This window comes from Hipposideros armiger, unplaced genomic scaffold (genome assembly GCF_001890085.2).
Source record: "Hipposideros armiger isolate ML-2016 unplaced genomic scaffold, ASM189008v1 scaffold_786, whole genome shotgun sequence".
Classification (NCBI taxonomy): domain Eukaryota; kingdom Metazoa; phylum Chordata; class Mammalia; order Chiroptera; family Hipposideridae; genus Hipposideros; species Hipposideros armiger.
In genome coordinates this window covers 87,282-108,837 of record NW_017732136.1, presented here as the reverse complement: position 1 = coordinate 108,837, position 21,556 = coordinate 87,282, and the positions used below count along the sequence as shown (strand labels likewise).

Here is a 21,556-nt window from a genome sequence, read left to right as displayed (position 1 = left end):
AATGCCCATCAGAACAAAGGTTGGGCCCCAGAGCAGACATGCGGTGAGAACGCAGCTCTTCTCTGCTCCATGATGTCATTCAGGCACCCAGGCTGGCTGAGACCCTGCTGTCTTAAACCGAAGGCTTCTGGAGCTCTTGGGTGCTGATCCCATAGGTGGAAGGAGGAGGGAAGGGAAGTATGTGGGTGGTTATGGGTCAGGCCTCTGCTCACATGCCTTCGGCCAGGCCTTGATCACATGGCCACGCCCAGGGTGGGTCTGGCCTTATGGGAAGCCTGGTGCCCAGGGGAGCAGGATGCCTGTCCTCACAGGAGCCTCCAGCACTGAGTGTGGCCCCATTGCGTAGAATAGGTAGAAATGCACCCTGCACGCCATGGCTTCCCACGCCTTCTCCCCAGGCTGGTGGGCTCCGGGTGGGTTGGCAATGGCAGCAGTACTGCCGGGACAGCATGAAGCAGGTGTTCAGGGGTGAAAAGAGCACCCCCTTGCTCCCTGCCAGCAAGGTCTGAGTCAGTCATGCCTGGCCCTGTTTCAGAAAGCTGGTGCACAGCTGCTGCAGGGCTGTGGGTGCACAGACGCGACAGCACACACCCCCTCCCGTTTCCTGTAGGTGCTGTCCTTGTCCCTGCCTCCTCTCACCTGATGACAAGCGCATTTGCTTTGTTTTTGTATTGTGGTAAATACACGCCACGTAAAATTTAACTGTTTTTAAGCATACACTCAGCAGCATTAAGTACATTCCCATTGTTGTGCAGCCATTACTATATTCACCTCCAGAATTTTGTCATCTTGCAAATCTGAAGCTGTCCCCATTACACACTAACTCCTCAGTGTCCCCTCCCCCAGCCCCTGGCACCCACCATTCTACTTTTCATTTCTGTGAGTTTGACTACTCTAGAGACCTTGTATAAGTGGAATCCGGTAATATTTGTCCTTTGGACCGACCTATTTTGTTTAGCATCGTGTCCTCAGTGTTCATTCATATTGTAGCATGTATTTGAACTTCCCTTTTCAGACTGAATAATATTCCTTTGTATAGATGGACCACAGCTTGTTTATCCATTCCTCTGTTAATGGACACTCGGGTTGCTTCCACCCCTAGGCTATTGTGAATGATGCTGCCGTGAACGTGGGTGTACCTGTTTGAGTTCCTAATTGGACTTCCTTGGGGGATACATGGCTAATGTGCTTTGTGTGGTCGTCTTGGAGCCCACAGAATAGGTTGTGTCTAACTTTCATGGGCATGTCCTTTGGTGGTGAGACATGGCCTACAGGCAAAGGAAAGAAAACTGCTTACACAGCTCCTTCAACTCTGCCCATATCCTCCCATTACCTGCCACAGGATCGGACGTGACCCGTGTGCACAGAGACCAAGATGTGACAGCGGGAGCCCAGTGCCTTGGCTGGAGGCACAGTCACCAGAGGGGTGTGGGGACCCGCGAGGGCCAGGGGAGAGGGCTAGGGTACATGTGCTCTCAACAAACCTCACAGATGCTGGGCAGCCCCTGATCAGGATGTTTTTCCTTTGCCTTTGATAATTTTTTTATTTTGAAGTAACTCTAGAGTCAAGGAAGAGTTGGGGTGATAGTTCTGGGCGTCCCTGTGGGCCCTTCCCCCAGCGCACACCTGTCTAGCCTGATGATTCTGTGGCCCAGTGCTCTCACTGAGCTCCAGACAGCAGATGCCCCATTTCCACGGCGTCTTTCGGGCTCCGGGGTTCCACGTGGCCTCAGGCATCTGTCTCCCTCTTCCCTTCTGGTCTGGGACAGCTGCCTTCTGTCCTTGTCATGGTGGCCTTAACACTTTTGGAGAAAACTGTTTAGTGTTTGGTGGAACGCCCCTTAGTTTAGGCATGTCTCATTTTCTCGTGACTAGACTGGGGTTGAGGGTTTGAGGAAGATGACTCTGGAGGGCACCATCCTGGAATCCACGTGACTCTCAGTTACTTTGTTTAATATCCCACACTGTCCCCACGGTGGGCTTCCTTAGTGCCACCAGTGGGCCTTGTCTGCAGTGATCACTGTCGCCCATTCTCAAGGTGCCTGGCTATCCCCCTTCTCTTCCACATTCATTAACTGGAACCTGTGAGGTGCTGTCAGTTGTTTCATGGGAGCTCTGCCCATACCTGTGGGGTTTGCAAGAGCTGGGGACTGAGCAGCCTGTGTGGGTTTGCCCTCCCCACACCCAGCCACCTAAATAGGGGCAGGGGGCAGGGGGCTCTCTAGGCAGTCGGGGCCACCTGTTCTGTGATGCGTGAGAGTCCATGCCCTCGCCAGGGTCCCTCTGTGGACCCCGATGGCCCTTTGAAGTTGCCCACTTGGTCTTTCGCCCCAGGAAATTTTCCTGACCTCTGTGATCCATGGGATTGATTCCCTGACCGTGATCCACCCGTGGCACCTTCACTCCTTACAAACATGGCGGACACGTGGCCTCTTCTGCCCAGGTCTCTACTGACATAGACAGGTGGGCACTGGGCCTGGTTTTCTGCCACTTGTCTCACCGTTTGACTCCCTTATAAATGGGACTTCCCTTTTCTCCACTGTGGTTGCACACAGTGGGTCAGTAACCTTCGATGCATCACAGGCAATAAGATCTGGGGGCACCACCAGGGACTTTGAGCTCAGCAGACTGAAGTTAATTCAGAACCTGTTCTCCAAGAATAAAGGCCATTGTGTCTTTTCTGAGTCTAAATCCTGAGCTCTGTGTAAACCTGGATTCTTTTGATGTTAACCAGAGGACATGCTAGGACGTCAAGGTGACATGGAGGCACCAGGCAAAGGATAGAGTGGATGCCAGAACCCAAATGGCAAGCCCCGGCTCTGCTCGGGTGGATGTATGTGGGGCCCTCGTTCCAGCCGAGCTCACTGAAGACATCAGCCAGCCCTGTGGCCTGTGTGCCGGGTTCTCTGCCAGCGCTGAGTACTGGGGGAGGTGGCCAGAGTGGCCAGTGATCCCAAACCAAGAGTTCCAGGTCACTGAGGAGCCTTCTTTGCTCTGCTTCTGAGTGTCGCAGTCAAGTTCCAGATCTGCATATTCCTCCCTCGTGAATGTAGACACATGATAAGCGGGTGCCTCGTCACATCTTTTATTCCATGTACTAGCATGTGTACCAGTGGCGTTTGTTTGCACCTCCTTGCTGTGAGCCGTGCTGAATTCTGATATGGAGGACACCACACTCTGTGCTCTGGTGCCCATGTTGGGCTCCAAGTTTGTGCCCTGCAGCCTGTGGCCTGTAGTGAGGCTGGGCATGTCCACCTAGTGGATCTGGCTTCCAGAGCAGGACTGAACAGTCTCAGAGATACGCTCTGCTGCTCTGCAGGATGATGGTGGGCTCCTGGACATGGAGGAGGGATCTGGCCAAGGCCCAGTGCATCCTGAGTTAGCATGAAGATTTTGCTCAAAAACCATGTGTCTGGTGGCCCGTGTTGTCACAGTGCTGCACTCAGATTCCTCTGGAGTCTGACCTGGCCTCTCCCCAGTCTGAGCGAGGAGGCGGATTCTCCTCCTCCAGGAAGCACCTGGTCACCGTTCCCTTGAGGCTGGAGAACCTGCACTTGGCACCCGTCACGTTGCTGGCTGCCCTGGGCCCACCCATTCTCATCTGTTTATACCCACAGGGCAGAAGGTTCGTGTATGCTGGTTCCAACTCGGGTGTGGTCCAGGCGCCTGTCGCCTTCTGTGGGAAGCACAGCACATGCGATGACTGCGTGTTGGCCCGGGACCCATACTGCACCTGGAGCCTGGCCACGGCAACCTGCGTAGCCCTGCATCAGACCAATGACCCCATCAGGTACCTGGGGTGGGGGGGAATGGTTAGTGAGGCATGCAGGTGCCCCGCCCACCCCACCATGGGAAGCACGTGCACGTGTGTACTCTGTGTCCCTTGTTTTGCAGGAGTCTGATTCAGGACATGAGCGGGGATGTGTCCACCTGCCCCGGTAAGTTGCTCGTTCTCTCTCCACAACCTTAAGGGACAGCGAGTCTCGTAACCATTGCACGATGCTTTGGTGGTGTGGCATTTTGCACATTTTGTTTTTCTTTCTCTACTCAGAACAGAGGTCAGATGTCTTTTGGCAGACCCCGTGACATTTCTCTGTCCCTTGTATTGCAGAAAAGACTGTTTGAAGCCATGCAGAGTGTGTTTGTTTACTGGAAAGCACTCTCAGTCCTAAACTGTAATGTTCACTCTTGAGATGCATCTCTCTTCTGTTAGCTCGGGCTCGTTAAACAAAACCTGTACCTCTTGTGAACGGGAGGAAAGATGAGTCCTCAAGCAGTTGACTCTCGCGGGTGGTGCTCCCCTCAGGTGATACCACCGCCTGCCGGGAGGTCAGGTGTGTCCCAGCTGAAGGCAGACGTGCCCCTGGGCTTCTGCCCTCACATCCCTGACCTGACAGCTGGTATCAGCTAAGACAAGTTTAGGAGGCAAGCACCGCAGGGCTGATGTGCACAGTGGCCTTGAGCAGGAGGAGCGTGTCCTGTGTGACTCAGAGTGTGGCCACCAGAACAGGTGACTGGCTACTCAACCTCCCCACCTGATGCGTTTTCTCCTGGGAAACCAGAGTACGAAATGGGATTTCTGTGCTCAGAGGGGCCTCTGGTTTCTCGGTCCCTGTGGGCTGCCATCCAGGGCTCATCTTTGCTTTTTGGTTACACATGTCTTTATCTCCTTAGTTGTCTGGAAGATTCCACGTTCTGGAAGGTTCCATTCCAGTGGGTGAAACTCTTGTGTTCCTCTTGTGCTTATTGACCTATTTTTGAAAGAAGTTGGGTAGCGAGCAGGGTTGTTGATGCTGTGCACATTTATTTTGATGTTCCAGATAAAATTAAGGAAAGTTTCCGGCGGCATTTTTTCAAGCATGGCAGCACAGCGGAACTCAGATGCTCCCAAAAGTCCAACCTGGCGCGGGTGGTGTGGAAGTTCCAGAATGGAGTGCTCAAGGCCGAGAGCCCCAAGTACAGCCTGGTGGGCAGGAAGAACCTGCTCATCTTCAACCTGTCGGACGGAGACAGTGGGGTGTACCAGTGCCTGTCGGAGGAGAAGGTCAGGAACAAAACGGTGCTGCAGGTGGTGGCCAAGCACGTTCTGGAGGTCAAGACATTCGCACGGACCTCAGTGGCCTCTACCTTTCTGACCACTGGGACAGAAGGTGGTAGGATTACCCCCGAAGTCTCCATGGGGCCCACCCAAGGCTCCTCTCCCCGGACCCCAGCTGTTCAGGTCACCACACCTTCCAGCCTGGTGCCCACCAGCACGTCCTGCGAACCAAAGATTGTCATCAACACAGTCCCCCAGGTCCACTCGGAGAAGACGATGTATCTCAAGTCCAGTGACAACCGCCTCCTCATGTTCCTTTTCCTCTTCTTCTTCGTTCTTTGCCTCTGCCTGTTTTCTTACAACTGCTATAAGGGCTACCTGCCCGGACAATGCCTAAAATTCCGCTCCGCCATGCTGCTGGGGAAGAAGCAGCCCACGTCGGACTTCTCCGACTGCGAGCAGAGTGTGAAGGAGACGCTGGTGGAGCAGGGCAGCCTCTCCCAGCAGAACGGAGGGCAGCCCAGGCCGGCCCTGGACACCGGCTATGAGACGGAGCAGGACACCACGGCCAGCAGAGCACCCACCGACAGGGAGGACTCGCAGAGGATCGACGACCTCCCGGTCAGGGACAAGCCATTCGATGTCAAGTGCGAGCTGAAGTTCGCCGACTCGGATGCAGACGGGGACTGAGGAGGGTCTCAAGGAGAGGTCTTTGTGTTCCTTGTGCAGTAACCTCACCCCGTGCCATGTAGGTAGCCCGTCGTCCTCAGACCTCAGTTCCCTGTGTCTCTTCTCTTGGGTCGAGTTTTTGACTTGGTTTCTCTTTGTCCTTTCGGAAAATGACCAGCCTCACACCTGGGCTCCCTCAGTCGGTCGGTTGAAGCACTATGAGAGGTACCTGCAGGCGGCGTCTCACCTGAACCCTCTCTTGTGGCAGGGAGAGGGCTGACTGCCGCTGGCCTGGGAAGAGTTGGGCCTAGAGCATCCCCTCCTCAGAGCGGCCACTGAAAGATAATTTAATTCCAGATTGGAAATGACATTTTAGTTTATCAGATTGGTAACTTAATCGCCTGTTGTCCAGATTGGCACGAAGCTTTTTCTTCCACGTAATTATTTTTTAGTATTTTGCTTTAATTTTGTTGGAGTGTTAGGTCATTTATTTTTTAAATTACTAAAGCAGATGTTTTAATATTTGGAAGATGTACGTCTTCTACATTTTGTTGTATGTGGCTTACGTTGCTTAAGATTCTCAGGGATACACTTACTTTTGCTAAACATGTTCTTTCTGCTTTTAGAAACACAGACGAAGCCGTCTCTTGAGCACACTTACTTTTTTAAAACAAATTTTATTCCTTGAGGGAAGTGTCGTTTTTAGAGAGATTTTCTTTCTGTACTTTTTTCTCTTGTTTTAACTCTTTTGAAGAAGAGAAGACGTGGAGGACTGTCCAATGACCACCGGGCAGCATTTTGATCGAGGGACGATGGCCCCAGTGGGTGCTGGGTGGAGCTGGGCTGGCCCTGAGCTGAGGAGACGAGCGTTTTACAATCCATTGTCCATGGCCACTGGTCACAACCTCCTGTCCAGACAGACGGAACGTTCATCAGGACTCTGGTTATCTGAACATCTCCTTTTTCTTTGTGCTTCCATCTCACACCTCTTACCCAACCAGACTTTTCACGTGGCTGACCTGAGCCGTCCACAGCTGGAGGAGAGCCGGGCAGCGGGGAGGGATCGGCCTGTGACCACAGCTGCCCACAGACGCCGCCATGGCAGACCTGCGTGGCCTGGCACCGTCTTTAAGGTGTGAGGGGCGGTGCAGTTTAACATCACCGACTTCATACTCCACTTCCCACTGTCCAGATGCCCACAAGAGGCGACTTTTTTTCCGTGGCAAAGAGCAATAAACTCTGGATTTCTGTGTGCCTGTGTGGACAGTCTCATCTTCCAGCATGATAGGATTCGACTGTTTTGGTGTAAACATTCGTGTTTTATAAAATTTACTTTGTTTTTATTTTTCTACTTTAAATTGTATACATTTGGAAAGTAACCGAATAAACGAGAAGCTTATATCCTTGATGTGGGCACATGATTTGCTGAGGCCGTGGGGCCTCCCTCCCACGTATGTGACAGGCGTGGCCGAGCCCCCTGCCCCCTCCACGCGTGGCCTGGGCAGGGGGCCAGGATAGCACTGGGTCCCTTTCTTTTCTTTTCCTGAGCTTGTTTCTCTTCTCTGCATGTAGTGTGTTCCTGACGACTTCTGCCTCAGTGCCCTCTCTCTTTTCTGTCCTCTGTCTCACAGCCTCATCTCCTATGCCCTTCCCTCCTCCGGGGTCCTCCTCCCTGTCCTGTCTGGGCCCCGACTCATCTTCCTCTCCCCGAAGCCCCTGGCTGGCCTCGGGCTCGGGGCCTGACAGCCGCCCGAGGGTCACCTTGCTGCCACCCTTCCTCAGCGACCAAGCCCAGCACGTGCATGCCCTGGGGACCTTCCACCTCTTCTGCCAGGCCACAGGTGAGCAGGGTATCTGTTCAGTTCAGGTGGGGGTGGGGGGCGCGGGCCTCCTCCACCAGCACTGCTTTCCTGGCTGCACCCCTTGGTGATCTCAGTGAAACTAAACCGTCAGCCTGAATTTATTCCTCTGGACAGCAGGGGCCAACCAACTTTTTCTGCACAGGTGAAATGTTAACTGTTTTAGGCTCTGCAGGACCATGGTTTCTGTCCTGACTGCTCAGCTCTGTCCTTGTGGCCTGAAAGCTGCTGGTGGGTGGGTGTGGCTGCGCATCAATCAAACCGTGTTTACAAATCCAGCGTCAGGCCAGATGTGCCCCAAAGGCCAAGGTGTACCAATCATTATTGTATAGCAGGGGTGTCAAACTGGCGGCCCACGGGCCGCATGCGGCCCTCAAGGTAATTTTTTGTATACTCGTCTTCAGTAGTTAAAGGGTTAATGAGGGAATTGTGTGTACGGTATTGCCTCGATCTCCCCTAATCGCTATTTTCTTCATAACAATTTTTTCTATTTTCATTTTATTTCAGAGCATCGTGGGCCACAAAAAATTACCTTGAGGGCCGCATGCGGCCCGCGGGCCGCCAGTTTGACACCCCTGTTCTATAGGGTTACTTCTACATCTGATAACAAGCTGAATTTGATATATGTGGCATTTGGCGATTTCAAAAATTAACTTCAGAGCTTCCATAGTGGGAATTGTTTTAACTTGTTGGTGACATCTAAGCGCAGAAAAGACTGCGAACTAGTGGAAGGCTTTTGGACCTGGGAGGCATTCATTGGACAATATTGGGATGGGACCTCAGGCAAACCCACCTTTCAAGGGCGTCCTGGGTTTCGGGCGGTGCCTGGTGGCCTAGGTCTCCCATGTGTCAGCATCTAAATAGCCTCAAAGAGAAAACAAGACATTATAGGCCTTGGCGGCACCATCATCTGCTGAGAGGGAAAAAATGACATTAGTGAAGAAAAAAGCAAATCCTGTTGTTTGGGATTTTTTTGAGATTTAAAAAAAAAATTTTTTTTTAAAATTGGGGAACAGTGTTTTTCCAGGACCCATCAGCTCCAAGTCAAGTAGTTGTTTCAATCTAGTTGTGGAGGTTGCAGCTCAGTGGCCTCCCCTCATGGCCACGGTATCTCCAACTACGTTCACTGTTACAGAGGTGCGTCAAGAAGCCGCCGTCCGTCTCCTGCTAGTGCCTCCATGGCGGGACCTAGCAGAAAGCTGGTGGCCAAAGATAGGGAAATGCAGCTTGTAGCCTTGCAGCTGAAGCAGGAGAGCTGGGTAGACAGGGCAGTGAGGAGCTGGGAGGGCAGGCGCCTCAGCACCACTGACCCGAGAACGTGAGGTCAGCAGGAGTCCCTGGCACTCAGGATGGGTGGACCCAGGAGACAGCCCCCCAGCCCTCCGGTCCTCGTGCTCCTAGGCTCACTGTTTTCCTCCAGTCGTTCACCCCACCTGGGAGCTTTCCTTGTTCCACAGAGGCCACCACCTGAGGCCGTGGGGCGGCCCAGGATGAACCCACCTTTCTAGGGAGCTTGTGCCCTATGCCATCCAGAGGAGCGTGCTGTTTATATTCTGTTCAGTGTCAAGACCTCCCAAGGGGCCTGAGGCCCTGCATTTGCTCCGAGTGGGTTCAGGACCATGGACTGAATGCCTCACACACACACCCTGCACACCCCGCACACACCCCACAGACACTGCACATACACCACACATGCATGCCACACGTGAAACCACATACATACACACACATGACACCATGCACCACACAAACTACACATACAATATACACAACATATGTACACATACCACAAATAAATCACATTCACGCACACTCCACACTTGGGACCTTTGAGCCTCCTGGAGGCAGTGTGGTGCTCTGTGGCCCCCTGTTCGGCAGCATGTGAGTGAGAAGTGAGTGCTTGGGGGCAGCGGGAGGGCTCATCCCAGACCACACAGTGGTCCCTCCCTGTGCAGCCTTGGCCTACCCTGAAGCCCTGTGCACACTCCACCCTCTAGAAAGACCCCCTTTCATTTCTGCACCTGTCAGCAGGCAAAAGCCAGGAGATGGCTCTCAGAGACCCCACTGAGGGGCATTCGAAGACTCTCCTTAGCCAAGTGGTTTCACATCCACCCAGGAAGCCTACTATTTCTAAAGACAGCCTGCTGTTGAGGGACAGGGCAGACGAGAGTGGGTCCCTCTGTCTGAGACCCCGTGCAGGCCTTGTCCCTAGGCCTGTTCCACCACAGGCATGGGGTGCCCCAGTGACACATCCAACTAAGCATGTTTTTCCCTCTGCCCTTAAATCTAATCTACAAGGCAGCACTAGTGGATTGTGCAACGTGGGTGTGCAAGCAGCCAATGAAAATGGCAGTGTCTCAGGCCATCCCCTCTCTGAGTCCTAGCAGCTGGGGGCACTAAAGACCAAGTCCCTCAAGCTGCGGTCTGCACAGATGTTGTTTATGCCGCTATGGACCACGTGCCTCCCTTTCCAGGTTATTCCCTGTGAAGTCCCCACGTGGTCTCAGGCCTGGGCATCACCACAGAGCTGAGTTTATGAAAACGTGTCACAGTGGCTCAGACTCTTGACCTGACTAAGGCCAGGTTGGCTTCTTACAGTGGGCACAGCTCTGCAGCTTGGTGACTCTGATGGGCTTCCCAGCTCACCGTCTTCCCTCCATCCCCTGACCTCAGTGGAGTGTGTGTACATGTGCGTGTGCATGTGTGTGTGCATGTGCATGCTTGTATGTCTGCTCTCGTGTGTATTCATGTGCGTGTGCACATACCTGTGTGTGTGTACAATCATGTTTCTTTTTGGTCCAGAGCACGCTGTCTGTTTCACACTGTGGCCACACCTCCATTCACAGGGGCTGAGGCCTGAGCATGGCAAGAACTCCGGTTCTGGAGTGGTTGTCCAAACTGCCGACTGCCTTTCCTCTAGAAGGGATCTATGTGCATGATGGAGAGTTACAATATTGACAAGGAGAGACAGGGTCCTGAGCTGAAGAAATTAAGTAAGCATGCAGTCGTGTTCCACTTCTCTGAAATAATCCATGCTCCTTGTGACAAAATTAGAATCGTATAGATAAGCAATGAAATAATTCCACTGCTTGCACATAAGCACAAGTAGCTTTATCTTGGCATATAAATGTGGACAAATAAATGTGGACATACAAGTAGTAGTGATTGATGGTGATGAGTCTGTATCTATGCATATGCAAATCATGCACTTGCATATGCAGGTATACACATACAGAAATAGATCCATATAATTTTTTTAACAAAAGTGGAGTCTTTCTTTACCCTGTGGGTCCTACTCCTGTCCCTTATATGACTCTAGCTGAGAGCTAGTTTAAAGCTATACGTTAGTAACATTTGACATTTAATGTTTGGTGGCCTTTTGTGTTTTAACTACAATATTAATGATCAGAGCTCTTAAAAACAACAGGGGCAGAGAGGTAAAAAGAGGCTTGGGTCTCAGAAGGGTGCTGGTCCTGCAGTGACCATTGGTGCACATGTACATGCCAGGGCTCCTAAAGGCCGAGGCCGAGCTGTGGGGGGTAGTTGACTCATGAGTTGATCATTTTCCAGAAAGGGTCACCCCTCTACTTCAGGGCAAGGTGACCATTACCTTGCTGGAATCTCGGTGCTTAGTGTGTTTAATGAGGTGGTTTTTGCCAGAGCTGTGTCTCTTCTTGGTTGTGTGATAATCCACGTGCCTTCACAACAGAGCAGTGCAGTCCAGTGGTTTCTGAAAGTCTCCCTTTGTGCAGCAATGTCATCCACAGAAGGGAGTCCCCCTAACCTCCGTGCAGCTGGGAGACCATGCAGGCACCTCCCCGCAGCATTTGTAAAGCACCTTTGGCTACATACAGTTCCAGTGACTAGGACCTGGGCATTTTGGGGTTCACTCTTCAGCTGACCACAGGGCACTGGCAGCTTTGTGACAGGCTTGAGATACCCTGAGGAGGAAAGCCAGTGAAATCAGGGTGGTGGAGACCCAGGAGAGCCCCTCGCCGCTGGGTCTGCCTGATGTCTGTGCAACTGCGGACTCTAAGCCCTGCAGGGGAATGCCTAGTCCTGGGGATCAGCATGAGTGTCCTTGGTGCATGCAGCCTCTGAGTGCTCTGAGAACAGCCCCCAGTGGTGTGCCTGGGCTCCTAGTTGCTGGCAGGACCCTGGGCATGAACATGGGAGGTGGATGAGCCCGCTGGCAGCTGGCCCCAGGGTCAGAGTCAACCACATGCAGCAAGCACAGGATGCTTGGAAGCGACTGGCCTGCGTGGAGTTGCACAGATGGCAATGGGGACACCCAGCAGGGATGTGGCCTTAGAAAGTGGGATGGATCCCATCACACTCCCCTCCAACTCAGGACTCTCTGACCCCCACCTCCAGGAAGGGTCAGCCTCCCTCCTTGCAGAGGGGCCGTTGTTCCCAGGACTTCCGTTTTTGTCGCAAAGTACATTTAGGTCTGCCCTAGTGGTCTCCTCAGATCATTTTGGATGAGGGTAGGGCAGGATGGAGCCAACAGCTCCTGTTGTTGGGTGCTGGGACCTGGGACTCCTGCCAGCCACTCCCCACAGAGGCCAGCCCGAGGCGGCTGTGGGGGACAGGGCCAGCATTCCACATTTCTGACGAGCAGGCCTCTGTGGGACAGATGATGGGTTTGGGCTGCTGCCCAGGTCCCGACTGATGTCGCAGCATGGTGACTCTGCTGACTGGTTTTAACTTTCACTTTCCCTCTCTCTTTAATTTCCTCTGCATTCAGAATGAGTTGGATAGTTTTTAAAAAGAATAAATGGAATGTAAGTACTTCTTTAACATTTTTAATGTTTTACTTCAGTTAAATATACACTTAAAGAATATTTAATGATGCTTAAGAATGTCCTCATGATAGAGGCGCATGTGGTAAGTGTTTTCCATACTGGTCGTGCCCCAGGAGCTATGGTCTTGGGGAATTCTGTTCCTGAAAGGTCCCAGCTCATGTGGTTGGGGTGGCGAATTGGGCCCCAGCTCGAGCCGCCCAGATTGCTTGTCCCAGGGTTGGTCATGAGAGCCTTCCAGAAGCTCCTGTGACCCCTCTAGGTGGCTCCAGGCTGGTGGGTCTTGCTGCATCTCACCATCGGGCAGCGCTAGGGGATGAGGAAGGAGACTGGGCCTTTTTAGAACTGACTTGAATGTGCACTCAAAGAAAAGTCTCGCATTCTTGATCAGAATGCCTCACAAGAATCAGCTTTGAAAGTTCGAATCCACCGAGATGCCCAGCAGCCAGGGAACGCACAAGGAGACTGTGGTGTCAGGAAGTACCATCCGCAGTTCCAGGGGTGGGCATCTGGCAGATGTATATAGATACAGGGGTGTGTGTATGTGAATGTATGTATGTGCAGAGGCAGGTAAGTAAAAAACTTATAGTGACAGAAGAAAAAAATAAAAATCCTGCGCAGAACACAAAGAAACAAACCTCGGAGGGCTTGTCCTAGGCCAGGACAGCCAGTGGGCTGCTGTGAAGAGCATTTTTGAACAACTTTCAGAATTTCCTTCAGAGCCTATGACACATTTCTTTCTTTCACGATAGCATTTTCTTTTTATTCTAAAAGCACTATTTGTTATAGTGAATTTGGAAACTCCAGGAAAGTATACAGAGCAAAATTTAAACCCACCAGCATTATGGCCATTTTTAGGCCTTTTCTCTGTGCATATATATGAATGTGTCTATATACACATGCACACACATATTTACACGTATATGTCACGTATGAGTATACACACAGGCATTTATATCTTTTCATTGAATGTAATGTTCTTAGTATTCTGTGTTGCTAAATCTTTTTCTTAAACATGATTCCTAATGAGCAACACAGTGGCTGTCCCATCATTTATGGGGCCCTTGTCAGCCGTTTCCCAACTTCTCACAGACACGGCATCGGTGCTCCTCCAAGGGTCCAATCTTCACCTCAAGCGTCATCTCAGGGCTGTCTGGATGCAGGGCCTGACCTTCCTGGGGGAGGAAGTTTCTTTGAGGACACTGACCATGCTGGATTGGTGATGAAGGGACTGGATAGGGGTGAATGAACAGGTGCCATGTTGGTCACATGGGGACCTGATGGTGTTGGGAATCCATCGAAAGTAATCTTGGTTCAACTAGAAGCCTCTCCTCTTTCTAAAAGACCCAGCACCTGACAACTCTCTGCCACCACCTCGCCCTCCCAAGATGGCATATGGGGCCTCCTCCACCTTTTACCCCCTATGTCTGGCCATGCACACTCCCACACACTTGCACACCCAAAAGCCTATTGCTGTTTGTGCTGGTCCATTAATCCCTCTGCTGTATAATTTGTTTTACCTGCTCAGTGGACTCTAGCCATAGGTAGACAGACGTAGTCCTTCCTTCTGCTGCTGACCGTCCTCCACAAAGCCACGTTTTATTTCATCTTTCCCCCGTTAGTGGGCATCTAAGGAGAATCTAGCCTTTAGAACCCGAGTCTCAGGTGGTCTGATGATCAGGCGGAGATGCTCTGGGCCACATCAGCCCCACGCCCCACCTGTCTGCAGGTCCTGGGCAAGGAGGCCAGAGAGTGTCCCCTAGTGCACACTGTTGTGGTGCCCACCTGGCACAGGTGGAAGTGAGAAGGAGCAGCAGGATGGGTTAGCGGGGCCTGGCCCCAGCACCCAATGCCATGACTGGGAGCCACAGGGACGGGCCTGCAGGGAGCCCGGCCTGCGTCACCTCTCTGTCTAGTGGCCTGGTCTTCTGGGGCAGACCGAGCTGCCTAGGGCCTGGTCTGGTCTTTACCACCGTCGCAGTTCAGCGGGTTTGCACACGCCGAGACGGGAGCCTCGCGGTGCTCAGCAGGGCTGTTTCAATTCCACCTCAGCCCACCTTCAGCAGATTTGGGTGGAAATCAGTGTGTACCCAGACCCCACCCAGTACAGGTGCCCTGCCTTATTTTCCCTTCAGCAGGGGATGGGAACTGGGCCTGCCTCAGCACAGCCCCTGGGCCCCAGGCTGAAGCCTGAAACCCATAGGCTCCTCCAGCTGCACTTTATGGCTGAGTACGAGCTGCTTCCAGTGCTGGGACCAGAACCCAGATCTTGTTCCTGGCTTGCCACGCACTGCTGTTCAGGGCCCTCCACCTCCTCCCCTCAGCACAGGGCTGAAAACGTGTCCCTGGTCCCCAGTGAGTCAGGAAGCCCAGGTGAGTGTGCTGTGTGTGCTCCTGGCCCAAGTCTGGCTGGGCAGAGCTAAGACCCTGGCCAGGGTCCAAGGCCAAGTGTGGCAGAAAGGTGCTGGGACCCATTCTTCACTCTCCTCCAAGTCCTTATTTCCAGAGGACAAGCCTTCAGCCTTTCTCAGCACCCTGGCGCCCTTCCCCTGGCCCACCCGGGAGCTCCCAGGGCCAGTCGCACCCCCTTAGCTTGGCAAGACCCGGCTCGGCCCTGTGAAGAGCCAGAACTCTGACCGCTTGGTGTGGTGGGGAGAGTGGGTAAAGAGGCAGAGCATGTGGTTGAAGATGGTGGCAGCAGGGCCAGGGCGGGCAGATGAAGTTCCCAGGCCCAGAACCACGTGCAAAACAGAACCCACCCACCCCCCACCCCCCGGAGCACCACCACCAGGTGTTCCACCAGAGAAGGCGGTGTAGCTCCTAATGGCCTAAACACTTTGAAAAAGGTGTCTGAGTGAGGCCAAGGAGCCGGGCCTGACAGTGAGAGCACTGAGAATGTGTGCCTGTTTCTCCCGGGCCTCTGGGGACCACAGCAGGAGCCACTTCCAGGCCTCCTCAGGGACAGGGCAGGGCTGAGCTGAATGCCATCCAGTCACTTCAGGTCTACCTGGGATAATAGGAACCCCGAATCTGAGCAATGCCCTGTCCCCTGCCCCCATCCCTGCGCCAGGGCAGTTCCTGTGCTTCCTCGTGGGGTTCTGGGACACAGGGTAGAGCTGGCCTGTGTGCCCCCCAGGTCCTGCAGATGTTCGCTTTGTCTGGGAGAAGAATGGGCATGAGCTGGAGACGTGTGTTCCCGTGCAGACCCACGCACTGCTTGATGGCAGGGCCCACATGCTCAGCTGGCTGCGGGACGCCATCCATGAGAGCGCCGAGTACCGCTGCTCCGTCATCTCCTCGGTGGGGCGCCAGACCTCCCAAGTGAGGATCACCGTGATGAGACGAGGTAAGCAGTGGCCCCACCCCCACCCCCACTGCAGCTCTCCTAGGCCATATTTTTTACTTTTGCTCTGTACCTCCAACAGCAGGCTTGTGTGGTGACATTTTAGCCTGACTTTCAGTAAGAAAGATGGCTGTTCATTTTCACCCTCAGCCTCCCCACGCATACACCCTGGCTGTCCGTACTACTGTGCTGAACTCCAGCTGCTGGGTTCTTAGTTATTAATTCCACAGCAGGCTCTGCAGTTGTCTAAGTCCCTGATCAATGCAGATATCCTGGGGTCTTGCCCTCAGCCTCCTAAAACCTCTGCACCAGGAGCCCAGTGCCACCCTCGGCTTGCCCCTGGAAACTAGAGGTTCCGTTCCTCTGACATTGGACCATGTGTCCTGTGTCCCAGGCATATGTTTGTTTTTCTGTGAAGTGTGTCCTCCAGCCCACCTTAGATGGGGCATCTGGGAAGTCAGTGTCTCCAGAGCCAATGTTTTCTCTATCTTCATGCTTTAGTTGAGAGTTCAGCTGGGTAGACAATGCTGGCCTGAAAACCATTCCCCTAGTGTCTGCAGGCTTGCTCCACCAACCTCTGGCCCCCGAAACCTTGCCTGTGACCACTGTCTTTTGAGCACTGTGCAGGTTCATGGTATCTTGGAGTTTTCATGCCTCGTGGGCCCATTACATGTTGAAGCCCCTACCCTTCAACTCTTGGAGATTTTCTTGAACATTTGCTCACTATTCTCTACTTCACTGACTGTTCTCTTTCTGAAACTCTTTTCCAAGATGCTGGGCCCCTTGGGCTGGCCCTGTACCTGTCTGTCTTCTCTTTCCAATCTGTCAACTCTGCATTTTCCCTCTACTTCGGGTAGCTTTTCGCAACTTTAACTTGCACACCTGTTCCTGAGTTTTCGTCTCACTGTCACATTGTTGTTATTAAGAGCTTCATGTTCTGTTGTCCTGTTGCAGTCTGTTCTTGTTCCATGGATGCAGGCTGCTCTCTTCACTCTCTGAGGATATGGATAGGTTTCTTCAGTTTTCTTCTCCCTCCAAGTTGCCTTTTTCTGCTATTTTGTCCATCTTCTCTTTCCCTCAGAAGTCCCGTGGCCCTTGATTGCCTGTTTATATTTAAGAGAAGGGCTCAAAAGTCCCTCCTGTTGAGGCCCTTTCTACCCAAGGTGCGTTCTGTGGACTGGCGGCATTAGTATTACCTGGGAGCTCCTTCGAAAGCTCATTAGAAATGCAGAGTGTCAGGTCTGGCCCCAGATCTGCTGACTCAGAAGTCCTGATGAGGGGAACACCTTGTGTTAAGAAGTTCTCCAAGTGATTCCTGCGAACACCAAAGTCGGAGAAACTGGTCTGCCCAGCACCTCTCCACATCCTGTGTTCTGTAGTCCCCTGGGGGCGTCCGGCTTGGAGCAGCCCACACTTGGAGCAGCAGGCCCTCCAGGGCTTAGGTTGGGCTGTCAGTAGGGACTTAGGTTGGCAGGAGGACAGGACCTCATTATTTAGTACGAAAATGTCCATTGAATCTGCCTGCTTTCAGTGAAGCTTCACCCTCGGCAGTACCCACCTGAGACCCCTGTCCTGTGTTCTCTGAGCAGACCTGTTTCTTCTGGTGCAAAGCAGGGAGCTTCCCTGGCTGCGTGGAGTGAGGCAGGGGGGCATGCTTCCACTTCTAAACGGCCTTTGAAACAAGCTGCTTGTTAGCACCATGTTGCAGCGCCCAGGTTCCGGAACTTTCTGTGAGGTTGCTCCTCGGTTTCCCCATTGCCAGCCTAGGATTCAGCTTTCTTGGGTCTGCTGAGGACTTGGGTTTCCCCTGGTCCCTTTGCTCTTCAGCTCCCACATTGTTGTTGTTCCCCCTCCTAGTCTCTGTTTTCAAGTGTGTGTGTGTGTGTGTGTGTGTGTGTGTGTGTGTGTGTGTGTGTGTTTAAACCTTTTTATCATTTTAGTTGGGGGTTGGCAGAGGGAAAAAAATAATTGCAAATATTCACTCCCACCCAAAACCTCCCTTCTTTTCATTTCTGTAAAATGCCCTGCTGTTGCTGTCAGGATAACATGGAACAATCGTGTAAATGTGAGGTGAACGGTGCTGTCAGCAATTTGCTATGTAGTAACAGCCAGACAGGCAATGAGGCAGTTGAAGCCTGTTGGTGCTTTACCTCATCTATTTCAGTTAGCTGTCTCATGAGGCAGAAACTGTTATCCCCACTTGGCAGATGATGAAGGTTAAGTGAGTTGCCCAAGGTCAAACCCTACCCCAGGCAGTGTGGAGCAGGACCTGACTTCGACAGTGGGAGATTTTATACCCAAGTCACTCTACAGACAGCAGACACAAAAGACCTGAGAGGGGCTAAAAGGCATAACCACAGTGAAGACACCTCAGTATTTTCTCCCCACTCACCATGTTTATTGAAGGTACAGGTGGTGCAGAAGCAGGATGAGTTTAGGATGTTAGAAGTCAAATGCTTCTCTCAGGATGTGGGTCTCATGCTAGGAGTCCAGAGTCCCTGCAGTTAAGGGCCACCGGCCACAGGCTGGCTGTGTGGGTGTCATGACCCCTGGCCCACTCAGATCTACTCGGGGTGTGAGTTCTGCTTCCTGTCTAAAGGGCTCTGGTTCTTGGACCCCGTTTCTGAAACTAGTGACATGTGCTGTTATCCAAAGCAACAACACAGTTCATTTTTGTGTTTACAAAGAAAAAGTCTGGCCAGGATTGTGCCATCGTGACAGCCCTGCAAGTAACTCATTTTCATAATCCGGGATCAAACACACATGTGTGGAGCAAGTAGCAGGTGACATAATGTCCCCAAAATGCACAGTGCCTGCTGGCCTCTTGGGAGGCCAGCAGCCCTGGTCAGCTGAGCTGATTTCTAAGCCTTAGCTCCTGCCTCAGTGAAGGGGACAGGAGTCCACAGGCCATGAGGCCCAGGGTCTCTGCATCACTCCCAAGAGGTGTGGGAGGTTAGCCCCTCTCCCACCTGGAGAGAAAGTGCCAATGAAATGTGGAGGACAGGACCAGTGTGCCTTGGGGAGAGCTGCTACCACAGCTCGTGGCCTAGGGAGGGGCGGGCGGGGTGGGGGCACTGACTGTGCAAGCCCCACAGCCAGGAAGGTGAGGCTCCCCGCTGAGTGAGACAACTTGACTTCAGGGGGACAGTCACCTACCACTGGCTGGCTCACAGGGTGGCCTCAGTGGAGGGTGGGTACCCAAGGTGCCACAAAAGCCCGCAAAGCTGAGACCTGGAGCCTCGCTTCTGTCTTGTAGAAGTAACCCACCAGGAGAAGTGGACCAGAGAGCTCGCTGCCTGGAGGGCTGTGGTTGGGGAGCATGACCGCATGATGCAGGGCTGGAAGAAGGCATGGGTACGTGGTCCAAGGGCGGCCGCCCCTTGGTGGGGATCGTTTGGGGGCCCATTCATGCCAGTGGGTGGGGCCCTTACAGGAAACTGAAGTCAGGTGGGACAGGAGGGACTTGGGCTCGAAGGGCAGTACCAGCTGGTTCTGGTTAGATGTGCTCCCATGGCCACCCCCAACCCCGGACAGAGCAGGAAACCTGGGCAGATGACATGTTGGTTGCTTGAGGCCTCAGCACTTGGCTGAGTGTCTGCTGGGGGACCCCCAGGGGTGGCGGGCACGTGGGTGAGCAGCGCACCCTATCCCAGCAGAGGCAGCAGAACAGACGTTCCCAGACAGGCTCAGCCCTGGGCTCCTTCCTTGGCCACTACCACAAGGCCAGACCAGAGATTTGCTACACCTAAGAGTGGTCAATGTGACAATTCAAACCTGAGGGCTAAAGGGCTGCCCCAGGCTGTATGTTACTCATCCTCCAAGCCCAGCCTCCCGCAGGCTGCCCCCCACCTCCCCGAAGGCCTTCTTGGACCCCAAGAGGGAGCACACAGGACAGGGGACCTGAGGCCTTTGACTGCATCTGAGACAGTCTATGGGGAAGTGGGGTGAGAGGAGAGTCCAGATGTTACACCATGAATCTAAAGACCACGTTGTTCTTTCAGGAAAGCTGTAACCAGGACACCTTTTAGCCACCAGGAGGTAGAGCTGACCGGATGTCACCTGCCACGACCCCCTGGAGATGCCCCTTGGCTGTGAGCTGTCACGTTACCCACTCTGATGTGGCCTGGGGACTGGGCACTGCAGAGTACAGAGCCCTGACTGGACCTCTGTGACAGTAGCTGGAACTTTTTAAAAAATTAGATGCTTACATGTGACAGAGGGTCTATCTGGAAGAAGTAGGAAACCAAGATGGTTAATGGGCTGCAAATAGAAACTGATGAAGACAGTGGAGTGTGTGGCAGCTCCTTTCCAGAAGCACCGTTGTTACGCTTCACACATCACTCCTATGCAGCCTGCGTCATTTCACGTTATAGGAGTGGGGCACCCCACAGAACAGCCAGTGGTGTCAACTGAGCCTGCTACTTATCCCCACCTCCAAACTCAGCCACTTAACTCAGGTGCACAGCGGTGAGTGGAAGGCGAGACTCCAAATGAAAAGAATTGCTTTGAACCTTGAGCGATGCTGGCCCACAGTGGGAGCTGGCACGGCTGTGAGGTATTTGTGCTTGTCCTCACTCATCTCAGAGTATCAGACTGTTTCATAAAGCCCTGAGTGCACTATCCACTCATGGCATTGGTTGTGGGCACTGAGCTTGTCTGAGAAAAGGCAGCAGGTTGTCGTGCACTTTTCCAGGTGCTTGCCATTTTCTGCAGTGGGGTGACCTGATGAGAGTACTGTTACACCTGCGTCTGAGTCTAGTTATCATTGCTGCATCTCCAGAGCTTCTGCTGCACGTGCGTAGAGGTGAGGGCCGAGGCCCAACGCGGCTCAGCCTGGAACTGTAGACTCTCTTGTTGTTTGTGGAATGACAGTTCTTGATGGAATACCAGCCTCTCATAAAACCAAAACCTCTGTTAAGAATGAAGCTGAACTTCTCTTGTGACCCTAGAAATGGATGTCCCCACAGCCTCACGGCTGCAGTCTGTGTCCAGAGCCCTCCTCTGAGACCGGGTGAGGTTTCTAACAGCCTTCCTATGGGAGCAGCACACATTTATTTCCTGCCAGTTACTTCCAGGATCCACTGCAAACAAGGCTTCCCGAGGACGACTGACCTTGGGGTTAGGGTCACCCCGATGGCCGCCCTCACTCCCTCTACCCTGCCGCCGAGGTGCTAGCCCACTCTGCCAGAGGACACCAATTGGCTCACAGACCACAACGCAGCATGACAGACTTGTAAGACGTCCATCAGCTCTGGTGTGGTTCTTGCATGGGGTACAGCTCCAGCCCCTACAGATTCCGAGTGAACTGCTCGAAGGTTTAGGGCCTTTCCTTGGTGCTGTTTTCTTTATCTATTAAACTTCCCCTCAAGTCTGGATAGACAGAGCACTTTCATGTTCAACAATATAATTAGATAACAAGAGTGTTCTGTTGGGAAATGTGGTTATGAGGATGAATTTGGATTCTCTGCACTGTTGAGAAAAATAAAGGCAGAGAGTTCTATGTCTGCTCAGTGAGATCTGTGGTTGGGCAGTCTGAGCGCCGTCGGTTTCCTGCGGCGCCATCAGCACAGTGGCCTCCATGCTGCTACCTGTGCAATGGTGGCCTCCTCCAGGAAAGTGACTCTTAGCCAGGGCAATGGGACACCGAGTCACACAAGATGTGAGCGTGATGTGGAAGCCCACCTGTGCTGTAGCCTCCTGCACCCTACACTGGCTGAGCAAACAACATGGCCAGAGACCTCAGGGGCTCTGAACAGAGCACCTGTGTCGCCAGCACAGGTTTTGTTAATGATGTTTTTTTCATGATTTTGTCTTTTTAAATTTTTTTAAAATTTATTTTTCCATT

The 21,556-nt window shown here is 52.8% G+C and overlaps 1 protein-coding gene across 13 annotated transcripts in view; it reads left to right on the top strand.

Moving 5' to 3' along the window:
• Positions 1–21,556, top strand: part of SEMA4D (semaphorin 4D) — a 109,076-nt gene extending 87,520 nt beyond the window's left edge. For 12 of the 13 annotated variants that reach the window (XM_019628397.1, XM_019628393.1, XM_019628391.1 and 9 more), the window contains 3 exons: positions 3,618–3,790; positions 3,895–3,938; positions 4,821–7,115. In XM_019628397.1, coding sequence (XP_019483942.1) covers positions 3,618–3,790; positions 3,895–3,938; positions 4,821–5,728 — 1,125 coding nt within the window. In that variant the 3' untranslated portion in view covers positions 5,729–7,115. Of the gene's footprint in view, positions 1–3,617; positions 3,791–3,894; positions 3,939–4,820; positions 7,116–7,338; positions 7,549–15,504; positions 15,715–18,967; positions 19,066–19,712 lie in introns of those variants that run through there. The other variant, XM_019628399.1, reaches the window with a different exon arrangement.